Source organism: Fringilla coelebs, assembly GCF_963513975.1.
Source record: "Fringilla coelebs genome assembly, chromosome: 3".
Taxonomy (NCBI): Eukaryota; Metazoa; Chordata; class Aves; order Passeriformes; family Fringillidae; genus Fringilla; species Fringilla coelebs.
In genome coordinates, this window is record NC_140030.1 from 21,312,836 (window position 1) to 21,327,623 (window position 14,788).

A 14,788-nucleotide genomic window follows, 5' to 3' on the forward strand; every position below is an offset into this window, starting at 1 on the left:
TTTTTAGATGATCATTTGAACTTCAGGTGTCAAAAAATGACACTGAATTGCTTTTGTGCTGTTGTATTTACTGTGGCTAATGGTTTCTAGGAGGAATCATAATAAAAGGATAACTACCTTTGTTATAGTCCTCCAGATTGCTGGCTGATATTTGGAAGTTCTAGAGTAAATTTGTAAGAAAATTAAATCAGTTGAGATTACAGATAGAAATGCTCTGTAATGTCTTATTATTGATATGCATTAGTGCTTAGTGGAATACAGGCATGCCCCAAGGTAATACTTTTTTCTCTTCTTCCTTAAATTCAGACTGTAGCACACAGAGATTTGTAACTTGACACAATTTGTGAAGTAAATACCACCCTCTGCAAAGCAAACAACCTCCAACAAACAAACAAACAAAACAAAATCCGTAATTGTAATGCAGGCTGCCAGAAAAAACCTGGAACTTGCTAACAAAGTTACAGATGGGGAAGGGTAATTATCTATGGGACCAGACACTGAAAGATTAAAGGTGGAATGCTTTGAAAAAAAGCTTTTTTTTCATAGTTCCTTCTGTGCTTTTGTTGGCTGTAACTATTACTGTTACTATGTCTGTGTATGCCAAGGCTGTGTTCACATTCATATGTTGATTGTATCATAAATTGTTTTATGTAATGGTACATTCTGACAAAGAAAATGTGGATTGTTAAAATCTTCCAAGAGCAGCTTTTCTTAAGCAGAATATGAGTTGATATCTTAATTCATTACTGAAGTATGACTCCTGTATATATATTTCTAAGCGTGTGATTGCTTGGTCTCATGTCCATGTGAGTGAGAAGTGCTGTGCAATAACTACACTTCAAAAATTAAGAAGCTCATGTCAATTATCCTGTGGTCCCTGCCTTTACAAATTCTTTACTTTTTTAGTAACACTTGAATATTGTTTTTAACTATTCATATTTTATCTTCTTTCATACCAGTAAAGTCTTGGATTTTCTGTATTTGTACTTGAAGCAGCAAAGTGCAGTTTGTTTTTGTTTTCCATTAAAATGCTAAAGTTAAAAGTTCATGATCATGCCAAGTCTCTGACCCTCTGAGGATTATGCCCTCTGTAAAAATAAGTATCTTTTACAGGGCATAGAAAATTCCTCTGTAACTAGTGGACCCTAGGCGCCTGGGACATTTGAGTGTTTCTGGTTTGCAAAAGATAGATATTTTTACAGGTGACAGGGCCCTCAGGTCTTTCTTTGCACACAGTGTAGATGACCAGCAGGAGCTGGTGGCCTGACTCTGAAGTAACAGCAGTTGGATAGGGTGGATGCCAGTGACTGAGCAACTGTGTCCTGCGTAGGTTTTTTTGTCACTTCTGAGCTAGGTCAAGAATTTATAAATATTTGCTTAAGTTGTGGCAGTTGCGTTCTTTGTTCATACTTGCTTCCTCATTGAAACAAAAGTCTGTGTTGCAGACTTAGGTAGCTGACTAGCTGAATTTCAGCATTTAGTTACTGTTCTCAATAAATGCATTTTGCTGATTTCTCTCAAGCAGTTGACTTCTGGATTTCAGTCACTCTTTCTGTGAAGTAAGCCTTTTTTGTTCACTTTAACATCTCTTTTGTCCTTTATAATAAATGTTTGTTACATGTTCTTGAATGGGAATAAGGAAATGAAGGAAACAAAGTAAAATGAGCTATATGAGCTCTATTCCTAATGAGCTTCCTTAGAGTGCTCTTTCCTCTGAAATGCCTGTTGTGATACACACTTCTTAAGCAGCAGCTCAGGCTCTTGGAAGCTGCAGCAGTTGCAGAGGTTTGCTATACAGAACAGTCTGGGCTGTGGGGCTTGGCAGAAATGTTGGCTTGTTAGCCCTTCAGTTGTCCTTCCTGTTGCCAGCAGTCATTCAAAGGTTCCATCATCCCTATCCCTACTTCCCCAAACATAGCAGTTAGGGCCCAAAAAGAACTGTTTCAAAAAAATCAGGAAAATGTGGAGCCAAAGTATAATCCCAAGCACTTGTATTAGGATTTCAGAATGCACATAGATCTTCAAAGATGGTCATTTATGTTTTGCTGTAGAAATGTAAGGACTGTTGTTGGCAATCCTGTGGTGCTTGCAGACAAGATTATCTACACCTGCATGGCTGCTCTTTGCACGCTGGGAAAGGTCAGGCACAAAAGTCAGCCTAATGCCTGTATTTGTTTCAAGCTGTGCACTGTACTCAAGCTGATAAACAGCAGATTTTAGAAGCTAAAATAATAAATAGTATGCCCTGAAACATAGTTGCTTCTCACAGCAATAATTTGTGCATCTTCCAGCTCTTCCTATGAAAGCAGTGGCACCGTGACAACTGGCCAGAGGTATTTATTGAAGTGGAGCGTACCGCTGGGACAAGTGGACGTCATAGAGTATGGCAGCAGTGAGGGCCAAGGAGACAACTGCAGGTTCCCACCCCAGCTCCCTGCTGAAAATGTCATCATTAACTCTAAGCCAAGTAAGTGACAGGAGTTGCTGACTTTTACAGACTACTTTGTTAAAATCCATATGTGAAATTCAGTGGGCTACTGATAACAAAGGAAAGCATTTTGTCCATAAAGATTTCTGTAATATGAAGAGTAGTAAAGCTCTTTCTTTGGAAACTAGGAGTGCATAAAGTGACAGCCAGGCTCCTGCTTTACAACATGAATTACTTGTTTTTGTCATAGTTTAGAATTTTATGCATGAATGAGTAAAGAGTTTTAAAGCATGAGAGAGTGCAGACATGCAAAAATGGGGGTGTGATGTGGTGCACCAGTGGTCTTGTGGTCGCTGGTTCTGCCTTTGTTCTTTATCCCATAGTTAAAGAAGTTTCTCTCAATAAAGATGACCAAGCCACCCTGTTGCTGTGATTAAGAGTCTGGACACAAGTTATTACTGCAGGGTAGACTTTACTCACTTCTCTCAAGCCCATGGTATCTTGCCCTTCAAACTTGTGCTTCAGAAAAAACTTTAATGAATGTTTTTGAAATGATGTGTTAATAGGTAATTTCCTCCTAGCCTCTCCCCAAAAATGACCTCAAGCTCTGAAGTTTACAAATTCTTCTGTGCTAGTTAATCCCCCCTACAAATCTGCCAACTGCTTTCAAGAGAAATATGAATTTTAAGGCTTTACTTGTTACCTAGACTTTCATACATAAGGAGTTATTTTTATATCCTGTTTATTGCCTAAATATTGTAATATTAAATGCATTCAATATATCCAGATTATAATTTGATTCCTATTCATGGATTATAATTCACATGGATTTCAGTGCTAGTAGCTCTAGGCATTGTTTTACACTACATTTATTTAATATTGCACCCTTGGCTTAATGAGTTTTCCCACAGTTGTGCTATAAGGAGACATTAATGCTACAGCATCAGTGTAGCATTTACTAGCCCCTGTACTCCCCAGGATGGTTTTTGTCTGGTCTTCTTGCTCCTTCTTTTGTAAATAGCTACAGAAAATTTTATGGGCACTTATGTCTTTATTTCAAGTAGGACTTAACTCTTGTAACTACTTTTAAGCAGTAAGGGACTACTTAGAGAATAAGATTAAAGCCTTTATCTTATAATTTACCAGCTGCTGTATGCATAACCCTGAAAGAACTATATAAAGAAGTCTCTTTCTTAGAATTGGGGGTCCCTTTTGTAGGTGAGTGTGGGAGGAACAGATTGTTGAATATTCCTACTATGACTTTGTGCAACAGTTTCACAGCTGATAAGACCAAATCCTTGCATGTCAGCATGGTCATATGGGGAAGAAAAGAATGAGGGGAGAAACAAAAACTCCTGACTGAACAGTCATGCAGAACTTGAACCTCTTGCAAGTTGCTGCATTTTATAGTTAATGATGGCATGATCTTTAATATGGTAGTATCACATTGTTAATGACACTGCTGGGTGTTTACTACAAGTTGCAAAGTGGTAACAGAGAAATCCTATCTACTCTGTTTGAAATTTCATATCTTTGCAGTCATCATAAAATTATGTCTCTCTCTGTTTTCAAAGTATACAATGAAATCCCAGTGCCCTCATAGTATGTGGTTTTAATAAAATATAATGATCAAGAGCAGTTTGAAATGCTGCGGGCAAAATCCTGAGACATGAAACCATTTCTCAGACCTGATTTTCAGCTTACATATCCAGTTTGTGGGTATTGAAAATATACAGAATAATGGTGATTCTGTGTAAGCAGTACATTAAGTAGCAGAAGGATTACCTCTTGCATTTCTGGAAGACTGAGAATAGTTGGTTAGTATCTGTCACATGCCAGGCTGAGTACTTGACTCCTGTAAGGTTGGTATTCTGACATTGCTGCTGTGATTAACAAGGATTCTTGATGGATTCAGGTTGTGTTCTTGTGAGGATTACTGGTTATTAGTTACATTTCCCTTATCATGGCACTTTTTTCTCCACCAAAACCTTTTCTGTGAGGAGGTAGCTGTCACAATTGTATCTTGCTGCTTATTATTGAGTAAATGCAATTGGTGCTTCCAGTTTTCTATGATGTTGCAAGAAAAAGCAGTTTAGTCTGAAGACACAAACTTTACTTTGGGTGCTGAATTAATAGCTAAATTTCAATTAATCTTGTACAGCCTGTAATATGCTACTGAAAGGTTGAAAGATTTTATGAGTATGTATAAATCAAAGGCATGCTTCAGTACTGTTCTTAGATGAAAAGCAAGGGCTGTGTGAACTTGGTTTTCACTTGCCAAAATCATCAATGGGCAGTTTTCTACCCCATTGAGCTTTGTTCAGCATTCTTTTGTCCCTGGATTCTACAGAAGAAAACATTTAGAGGCTGTTTTTTGGTTTTAAGCCATTTGTATTTTGGTAGGAAAAACTGTGTGTCCTGGGGGTGTATGGGGCAAAGCAGGAAAATTTTACTTGAGTGTATTATGCTAAAGTGCCCTTGATGTTCTCTTGCCTTGTTACTGTTGTTCTACTCTAGCACCAACAATAGACTAAATTTTCATAGTTACAAACATGAAGAGGGATTGAAGTCTTAGCTGTTTGGCAGGGTCCTTTATTTGTTCAATTCCAATATTTTTTCTTAGTGGAGTGCAATTACAACTTGTGCTTGCTTCCTGCAATCATAACCAATAAACATGTCACAATCTCAGTCCTCAGGAAAAAACACATTTCTCTCAGCAAATTAGTCAAAGTCCTGTTTCATGTATTGGAGTTAGTCTTGCTTGAAAATCTGTGTGGCTCTCTGGCATCCTAGACAGTTTTTGTGGAAGCAGTTATTTAATTATGTGTGCCAAAAAATGTGATGTGTTAATTTTCTTCATAGAACCATTGGCAGAAAGATGCAAGATAGAGTTTTCCCCCTGGTAAATCTATGTATTGTTTCTGGTAGGCTGTTGCTGTTCTCTTCACCCAGTTAGTCCACGTGCAGAAACATAGTATGGAAAAGTTGAATAAATATTGGAACAGGGGAATGTTTTCAGTGGGAACAAAAATTTATATATTCTTGCTTTTGATTTACTTGCATTGGTAAGAAATTCACCTCCCTCACCTGGCCGGTCATGCTGTACGCGATGCCTCGCAGGACATGGTTGGCCCTCCTGGCAGCCACAGTACTGCTGACTCAGTAGAACACAGGATCCCCAGATTTCTTTCTGTGTGGCTGCTCTCCAGTGTCTGTGCTCAGTCTGTTTGTGCATCCAGGGATGCCCTGTCACATGTGCAGGATCCAACATTTGCCCTTGTTGAACTTCCTATGGTTGGTAGTTGCCCGGCCCCATAATTTGTCAAGGTTTCTCTGCAGAGTCTCTCTGCCTTCAAGGGAGTTGACAGCTCCTCCCAATTTAGTGTCATTGGTAAAGTTCTTATTATTCATTGGAGTAATTTATGAAGACATTGAAGAGAACTGAGCCTAAAATGAAGCCCTGGGAAACACCAGTAGTGACAGGTCACCAGTCACCATTCACTATAAAGAACCCTTTGTGCCTGACCTGTGAGCCAGTTTCTCACCCATCACATGACATATTTATCCAGCTGTGTGCTGGACATTTTGGGGCCTGTGAGAAGCCTCAGATCAATAGCTTTACTGAAATCCACAGTTCACATCAACTGGCTTTTCCTGATCAACTATCTCGGTTGCTTTATCATAAAAGGAAATTAAGTTTCTTAGACCGGACTTCAGCTTCATGAACTTGTTCTGGCTGGGAACAATGACTGTGTTATCTTTCAGATGTTTTTCACTAGCTCCAGAAAAACCCTTGTAACTTTTCCAGACACTGAAGTGGGACTGACAGGCATGTAGTCCCAAGGCAAGAGTCATCCTTCTTGCCTTGGGACAGTGTTTGCCAGGTTCCAGTTGACTGGGACTCTTCAGGTTCCCAGTTGGGTTGAATGTATAGAAAGAGGGCATCAAGAAAGTTCAATGCTACCTGTACTTCTATGATTAAAAAAAGGATAGATGAAAGCACAGTGAACACAGCTTGTTTTTAATATGTCATTGATATGAAATATTATAAATACTTTTCAAAAATATAAATAGTATAGTCAAAGGCAAATTTATAACTTTTTACCAAAATATTCAGTATTGGCCCTCTAGAAGAATCAGGAGATAACGTTTCCTTGCAATTCATCCATGTGTACATAAAATCACTGCAAATATGTGTATTTCACTGCCTTTTAACTGGGATTATAGGAATAGAAGTCAAATATACTGGCCAGAATTTAATTTTGTCAGACTTCTGGCACATGTTACGAGTTTGCAGCACTTCATGCAAATGTGAATTGTGGTTTGTGCTGAGGCAAATGCTGGTTTGGTGCCGCAGCAACAGCAGCCACCCCCAGTTGCCTGTTCTTGGGTCCTCAAGAATGAAAAGGGTGAGTGAGACGTTTCTCATAGGGCTGTTATTTAAGAAGACCAGACTAGAGAGACTCTGGAGAACCAAAGGGAGAGGGCCAGGCATCCTGCCATGTCTCGGTGGGAAACCAGTGTCTGGCAGCAGTGTCCTGCTCTGATCAGGTTGATTAAGAGACACAGACAGCATAGACAGTTACTTAATAAAGAAACATCAACTTGAGCCATTTGTCTAAAGGCTGAAAGGGGAAATGAGCCAGACCCATCTGTACTATAAATCCATGCAGCGATGAGCACTTAAGAAAACAGTGATGTCAAAAATCAGGTTAGTATGCTTATGGCTGCATTTTCATGTCATTTTTTTCTTTCACAGGTTTACAGTTTCTAACTGAGAGCAAAGCTCAGCACTGCTAAATCAGGGCTGTTCCCCTTTCTCATTCAGAGTTCCAGGGATGCATTTGTGCTCTGTTTCCACTTGATTGTGTTCTTGATCTCTGTGAAGTTTGTTTACTGTCAAATATAGTAGTGACGTGCTGCTGAAGAGCAGAAATGATTTCTCTCTTCCAAGTTTCCTTCTGCTTGATGCAGTCACTTTGTGTAGGCCTTTGAGTGTTGCCAGGGAAACAGGGAGTGATGTATGATGGGCTAGAGTGTGCGCTTGTTTAATTCAATATCTTTGGAATGGCATCTCTTTTCAAAAATGAAGATAATGCTGCTGTGATAGCCATTGCCATTAAAGCTGGGGTTTTTTTGCAGGTTTGTTTAATACGAGATACAGAATTGGGGAAGAAAAAAAAGTCAGCTTTATGATCCCTCTAAGGCACAGCAATAGTAATACAATATCCAGAGTAAGCAAAACTAATATTAAATGACATGTCAACTCCAGCATTGGTGATAAGATTTTAGAAAGAAATATGTGGCATGACTTGCTAATTGAAGTAGCATTAATCTCAATGAAATATATAAAGATTAATAATGTAAGGCTTTATTTTGAAGTTAATGTTATTGAAGGCAATACTATGCACTAAATGATATTTAATATGTTTATTAATGTAAACTGTTGCTGATATATGCAAACAAAAGACCAAAGAGTTTAAATAAATCTAGCACCAAAAAGCCTGTTCGTCTGAACAAATGGGGTGACATTAAATACTTGACTTTGTTAAGAGGACATAAGTTTCTATCTAGTGGATTAGGCAAGGATAAATTTAGGTGTTACATGCTTGTCTCACCCATGCAGGATAAGATTCTTCTCTTTGCCTTTTGTATTTTTAATAGCAGTTATAGGATTTGTCAACCACTTCCTATAAACCTTGTCCTGTGTTGCCAGGGATCTCATCCACATCATGACACAGAGTAGTGACATTATTAGAAACCCAGCTGGTGTGTATGAAAGAGGGAGGTGACCTCCCCAGAGTGCCACTTCCACATGACTTATTATAGTCTGATGGGAACTCTGGTATAAACCTCTGGCAGCTCAGCCAGTTTACGACTGCCTGCAGACCTGTCTTGGGACCCTGCAGCACTTTCATTGTTCACACGTGTACTTTCGTTGCCTGTTTATACACTTCTTGCCCCCAGTTTCTCCCTCGCCCTTCGTGCCCATGCAGGTGCATCCCAGAGGTCCTGTGTGACTTCTCTCCCTCCTTAGGGAGGGCAGGATCTTCCAGGTCCATGCTGTCCTCAGCCTTCCTCTTTGGGCGTTGTGAGCCAAAAGAAGAGCATGGCACTTCTTTTCTTTCACTCTCTAGTCTTTGTTTACAGCATTTTTCTCTCTCCTGGGGACAGATCCAGGAACTGCAGTCAGTACATTGTCCAGGAAGACCCCTGACTATTGTCCCAGCTAGTGTGACACTGGGGAGCCAGGCTGTGGGGTCCACTCTAGTGAGCATATCAGGGCTCCAGTGTTTCTCCCTCATGTTCCCTGCTGCTTTAATCTCTGACACAGTACAGCTGCTTCTGTCAGAAGGAAAAATATTTATGGCCTTTTATATCTGAAATTCCCGGTGCAGTCAGGATTAGCTGGAGCTTAATATAATCTTGAAGCCATGCTCTCAATGTATGAACTATTTCTCACTATCTCCCAGGCCTTACATTTCCTTGGTGGTTTTGCATTATTTTGTATAATTTTATTCACAAATGGTATATCACTATGAATTCAATACCTTACTCACTGCTTGCAGTTGCAAGCTCTTGATTTTTATCTTGCTATTCCTCAAGATATGTGAATAAGCAGTTCTGTGGTTAGATGGTAATTTTAATGCAACCTATTTCTTCAGTTTTGGATCTGGTACAATAAGACAGATCTCAGCATTCATGTAATTACAAGTTAAGAGCAAGGTATTAGCAACTGACAGTGAGGTAAAGTATGTTAAAAATACTTTGTCAGAGTTGAGACTTGTGAGGTTTGTTTCCTAGCTCTACTCTGTGTACTGGGTGTTGTGTGGTATTTGCTTCTGTGATTAGGACCTGAAGAACTCCCCTGTCTTGCATGGCAGTGTGAATAGTCAATTTAGTACATTAGTTTGAGAGACTCAGATTATAAATTTCAATAATTAAGAACATAAATTATGTTTAGATGCTTACATGATTAAAGTATGATTAGACTGAACAGTGTAACTTCATGTTTATGATAAAGCTCTTCATGGTGGTTGATGATGGAAGGTCCTGACTATATCCTGACTATATATATAATAGACTGCTTGCTTACCTCATGTCTGAATAGTTTGCATTCTAGTAAGCTCAAGGGGTTATTGCTTATCACCTAATACTTTGTAGATGCTTGTGCTGCTTCTTTCCACGCTAGATTACTAAGCCTAAGTTAGGGTTGTACTGCAAGGATACATGCGAGTAGCTGCACATATCAGCTTTTCATTGATGGCTGCCAACTAAACTCTTGTTCTTTGACAATCATTCCTGACTTCCCATTTGCTTAAATTTCCAAACCTGGAGACTGATGCCACTCAAAAACTTGGTTAGTTTGGACCTGAGGGTGTGGTATAGTATCAGGAGACCTAGTTGACTTACAGTGGCTCAGATTGGTCAATGCAACTGTGGAGATCATGAGTTGGATTTAGCATGAAAAAGCAAACCAGGGAGGGCAATATGTCTGCTTTTCTGTGACAAACTTTAAACTGACCTGTGGACTTGTTTAGTCATAAGCCAGGATTTTAGACAACTTTTATTTTTTTTTAATTACTATTTTAGTCAAATTACAACTGGCTGTTCAAAAACTCTCATAAAGGAGGAAAAAGAAAATTGAACCTGCCTATGTGCTTCTCTGATGCATCTGTGGAAACAGGAGCAGCATGAGTGAGCAAGTGAAGACACAAGATAAGGAGGGTGATGACATGGGTGCTGTCAGGGACTTTGTTTGCATAACACAGCATGCAGGAAGTTGGGAGTTCAGCGTCTAAAAACCTCATCTGCTTTTTCACTCGCTTTAGCACTCACGCAGAATTTCTGGGGCTGATGGATATCAGAGGTATGGGTGTGCCTCTAGTGTATAACAGGGGTTGGATGCGTCAAGTTCTGTGCAAGATAAAGTTTTAGTACAGAAGAGGGCCCTCATCACCAGCCTGCTAGCAAAAGCTAGGTGTTCTGGGACAAGCGACTTTGCAAAGGAAATGTTTACATAACATCAGTATGAACTGTTAAATGAATTAGTGTTTCTGGTATTTCCAAGATTCACAATCTTTTTGCCAACTCTGTTTATTTGTTGCTGAAATAAATAGCTTGCATATAAAATGGCAGATAAAGATTTCCTTTTCTGTTTGTACTTAGAAAAGTAGCTCCACTAGAGCTGTGAAAGGAGAATGTTGTTTCTCACTTTGATAAGTTCTCTTCCAATGAGCAGCTGTAAAGCAATGGTGTGTTTTGCATACCAGTCTATCTATAGGAACAGGATTTAGTACCAAGTATAGGGGAAGAATTCTTCAACTGCAGTGACTGAATCTTGGGCCTTATTAATAGTTTCTGGTTTTCCTTCTTTATATTAATTATCAAGGTCTTCCATATACAGGAAACTATTTTACTTTAGACACAACATTGTTTTTCCCAGTCTCCATTCTTGTCCTTTTTAATGGTTAAGCAGTGGGATGCTGTCTGCCTATTATTACTTCTGGAAGAAAAATCAACATAATTTTTCTAGGGCAATCAAAGCCAAATTTAAAGAATTGAACAGTTCTGTCTACACTTAAATGGTTTTAAATATATTACTGCTGCATCATGATAGTTTAACATAAATAGGTTAACCATCTCACAATATCTGTCTGGTTTATTATGAACTGATCAAGAATTCATCTAGTATCATGATACTTTGCTTTCCAGAAAACTGTGCAAGCTTCTCAGGTTTAAATATAGTTGAAATGTTGTGTAAGGGCCTGGTTTTTTATTATTTGTTCCAAGTGTGTAATCCTATAAAAGTACCAGTTTGATATGCCTTCCTTAGACACAGCAGCTTTTAAAGTTACCTCCCACATATGTAACTTCTTCCCCCATCCCAGGTGATTTTTATGCTCTATATGAGAATTGAAACTTTCCCAAATCTCTTCCTTTCATAACATTTGACGTTTCAGTGCGCTGCCTAGATGCACACAGATGGCTCAGTGGGAGGAAGCAATACAAATGTGCTCAGCCTCGAAGGCCAGATTGCAAATGGCAAGTCAAATTTGGGATATACCAACCTTTCAGAGTGGCCTTCAAATCTGGCATGTTCTTCAAGAGTGTCATTAATTGTGTGTTATCCCTCAGTAACACTGGAACTGTAGTCAGGAAAAGATCTTCTCTCAGATTTAGTTGTGGTTTTTGCATTTGAGCATTCATGATCTTCCATTCTGTGCAACACAAGCTTGACTTCAGGGCTATGTGTCTCTCAGAAGCAAAGGAATCTTAATAAGGACCTTGAATTTTCATGATGCAGTGGTTTTCATTTCAATATAGCTTTTCCAAGAGCAATTTATATTGATGTATTGTGGTTTGGAAGTATGTGGAGAAAAGGTCATTACTATGATTATACTGAAGGCAGATGTTGTCTGTATTAGTTACTTTGCAGTAACAGAGACACCCATCAGTCTGTCTATTAACAGTATTTTGTTTCAACATGATGGACAATACAGAAATGTTTGCAAAAGTAGTTGCAATATTGAAAGTATATTGACTGATGCTTTTATTTTCTTTGTGTGACATTCAGATTTATATAATAGTATTACTTGAAGAAAATCCTTCTAATTGGGAATAAACAGGAGTTTAGTAGGGGATGGGATCGGCTGAGCTGTTGTGTTTGTTTGCCCAGCAATAGATGTTCAAATTATGGGTGATTGCATCTACTCTGTCTTTATTAGCATAAATCTGCATAAACCTGTGATAAAATACTAATTCACAAATGGGAATCAGAACACACAGCAAGAGCTTCTAGAAAATGTTTACAGGTAACAAATCACCATAGAAAATAAATGTGTCCCTTTGTGATTCTTAGAAAGGAAGGATAGGGTGTGAGCAGTTCAGGATTATGATAACCAATATGCCTGAAGTGGCCATGGAAATTGAAAATTTAGGGAACTGGATGGGTGGCAATCCCGAGGGAGCAGCTGCTCTGCCAGCACCTATTCAAGCAGCTGCTGTTGTGCAGGGAGAGAGCAGTGGCTGCTCCCCAGCAATGCAGCCCTCTGCCAGAGGTGGGAATCCTCCCCTCTGCCCAGGCACCAGCACACAGTCACTTCTCTAGCATGTGTGTATTTATTCACAACCTTCCCAATTCCACTTTTGCCTGAATTGAGTTAAACTCACTTTAACCACACCCAGGGAGTTTCCTGCAGGCTTTGCAAATGCCTGGATATAAATCACCTAAAATTGCTTCCTTTTCAGTTATAAAAATTGCTTCATACCAGGCAAAATTATGAATTTGAAGCTGTGGTCCTGAGAGTAATACTGGGAAAAAAGCAGGTAAAATAAATGTTTGGTATTATACTCATATGTATCTTGGCCTAAGAAGAAATTGTTATAAAAAGCAAATCTTCTCCCCAGTTTTACATATCAGCAAAATCAATTTAAACTTTAACCTCCTTGCTTCCCTCTAAACCAAGTTGTTGTTTTGTTTTCTTTTTTAACCTCAAGTGTGTTTCATTGTAATGCTGAGCAAGGAATTGGGTATCTTGCAAGAATTACTGGTTGTTGGCAGTAAACTTGCCTGTTGCAGGGAGGCACAAATTCCTCTAAAATCTTAGCAACAAAGGAGTTGGTGAATAAGATTCTTGCTAGATTACACGTGGCCAAGATTTCACCCTTGATCTGTAGGTGGAATGTAAAAAAGTTGCCTTTGAAGCCACATATGTGGTTATTGGTTAGAGCATGCTGCCTTCTCTCCTGCCCAGACACACTCTGCAGCACGTAGGATGTGCGGAGCTGGGGAGATCCTTCTCTAAAACCATGAAGGGCTTTTTTCCCATAGGAAAAATAAGTTGTTTTAGAGTTTGATAATTAACAAGAGTGGCTTGGAAAGAGAAGGAAATGTCTTTATCATTTGTGAAACATTTCACAGTACAAAAGAAACCGACCATGTATCTGCTTTGGAGTGAAGCCAAGAGCTTTTCAGTGCACTCTCTATGGATAAAAGGAGTGAACACCCACCCCAAAATAACCAGCAATTGAATGGTCAGGGAACATGTGTGGGCTGAAGCAGCCAGTCTGTGGCTGTGAACTGAGAAACATCTGATGAACAGAGCAGTGTTCTCCCCCACCTCCTCCACTCAAGAAAAACCCTCCATCAGACGTTTCTCAGGATCAGCTGGTAGTCAGTGTTTGGCTAACCACTGAGAAGCCAGTTCTATTTCGAAGGACATTGTGAGTAACCCTTACAGGACCCAGTTCAGAGATAAAGTTGCTATAACTTGCAACTATTATCCAGACACAATCCAAGTGATCACTTTTTGGAGAACTTGCTTCTGATGAATCTACATCATGGTTGATTTCTGAAGCCTTGTTTTTCTGTGCCAGTTTGTGCCCACTAGGGACCTCAGTGAAAGGCTGATATTAGTGGTGCCTATTGATCTAGTCCTTGGGTATTAAAATTTCTTCTCAGCTTGGCTGTTTCTCTTTTCTAGAACATCAGAGAATGGAAGCAGACTTTCATTAATTATTTACTGTTTTGATTTTGTGCCTAGTTTCCTGTACTAAGAATGTGATCTTTTAATGAATGAGCCTAAAATTACTTTTGTTTGGTTTTTCTGTGTGACAGCCTTTCAGATGCCAGGTTAGTTTATTTGTTTTGACATTCATATTGCATCCTTTTTATCTTGACTTATTAATAGCTTATAAAAAATGCATGATGCAGACAAAAGAGACTCAGGTGACAATTTCTGAATGAAATTCAAGATTTATGCCTTATTTCCAAGGCTGGAACAAAGATATTTGTAAGATTATTTGATGCTTCAAGAAGAGAATTATCAGATGTGATGGCTATATATGTACTGCCCAGGGCAAGCCCATCTGTGCAAGCAGTTAAAACTTGCTTTATGGCCTCAGTTGAAGACTATGGCATAAACTCCTGCAGCATCTGGGACTTGCCTGGGTGCTGCTTGTTATATGTTGCATTAATGTCTGTTCTCCAAACAATAATAAAATGTCTGCTAACTGTCTTTATCAAGCTACAAAGAGGGACCCTGGCTTTTATAATTTAAGAATAATGTAATTTGCTTGGGTGAAAATATTCATCCTGTACAAGTGAAACCTCACAGAGTCAGCTTTCCACATCCTGATTGTTCTAAATTTTCTCTTGGATCAAGCCCACAAAGCTAAATTTCAAAAACGCTTGAAGTAATTTTTTCACGCCAGATGTTTGCTTTGATTAGTAGTGGAGTTTGTAAATTACAGGTGACAGGACTTCTGCCAAAAACTCAACTAATCAAGCAATTATTTCTGTTCAGTGTAAATTTTTTTTTTCAAAAGTTATCTTTTCCTTAGAGAAACTTGGAGTAA

General features: G+C 39.0%; 1 protein-coding gene across 2 annotated transcripts in view; it reads left to right on the forward strand.

Annotated features, from left to right (window-relative positions):
- The window catches only part of ARHGEF10 (Rho guanine nucleotide exchange factor 10), a 108,560-nt gene that overhangs the window by 54,540 nt on the left and 39,232 nt on the right, over positions 1-14,788 (forward strand). For both annotated transcript variants that reach the window (XM_084202516.1, XM_084202517.1), the window contains one exon: positions 2,292-2,467. In XM_084202516.1, coding sequence (XP_084058642.1) covers positions 2,292-2,467 — 176 coding nt within the window. The remainder of the gene's footprint in view (positions 1-2,291; positions 2,468-14,788) is intronic.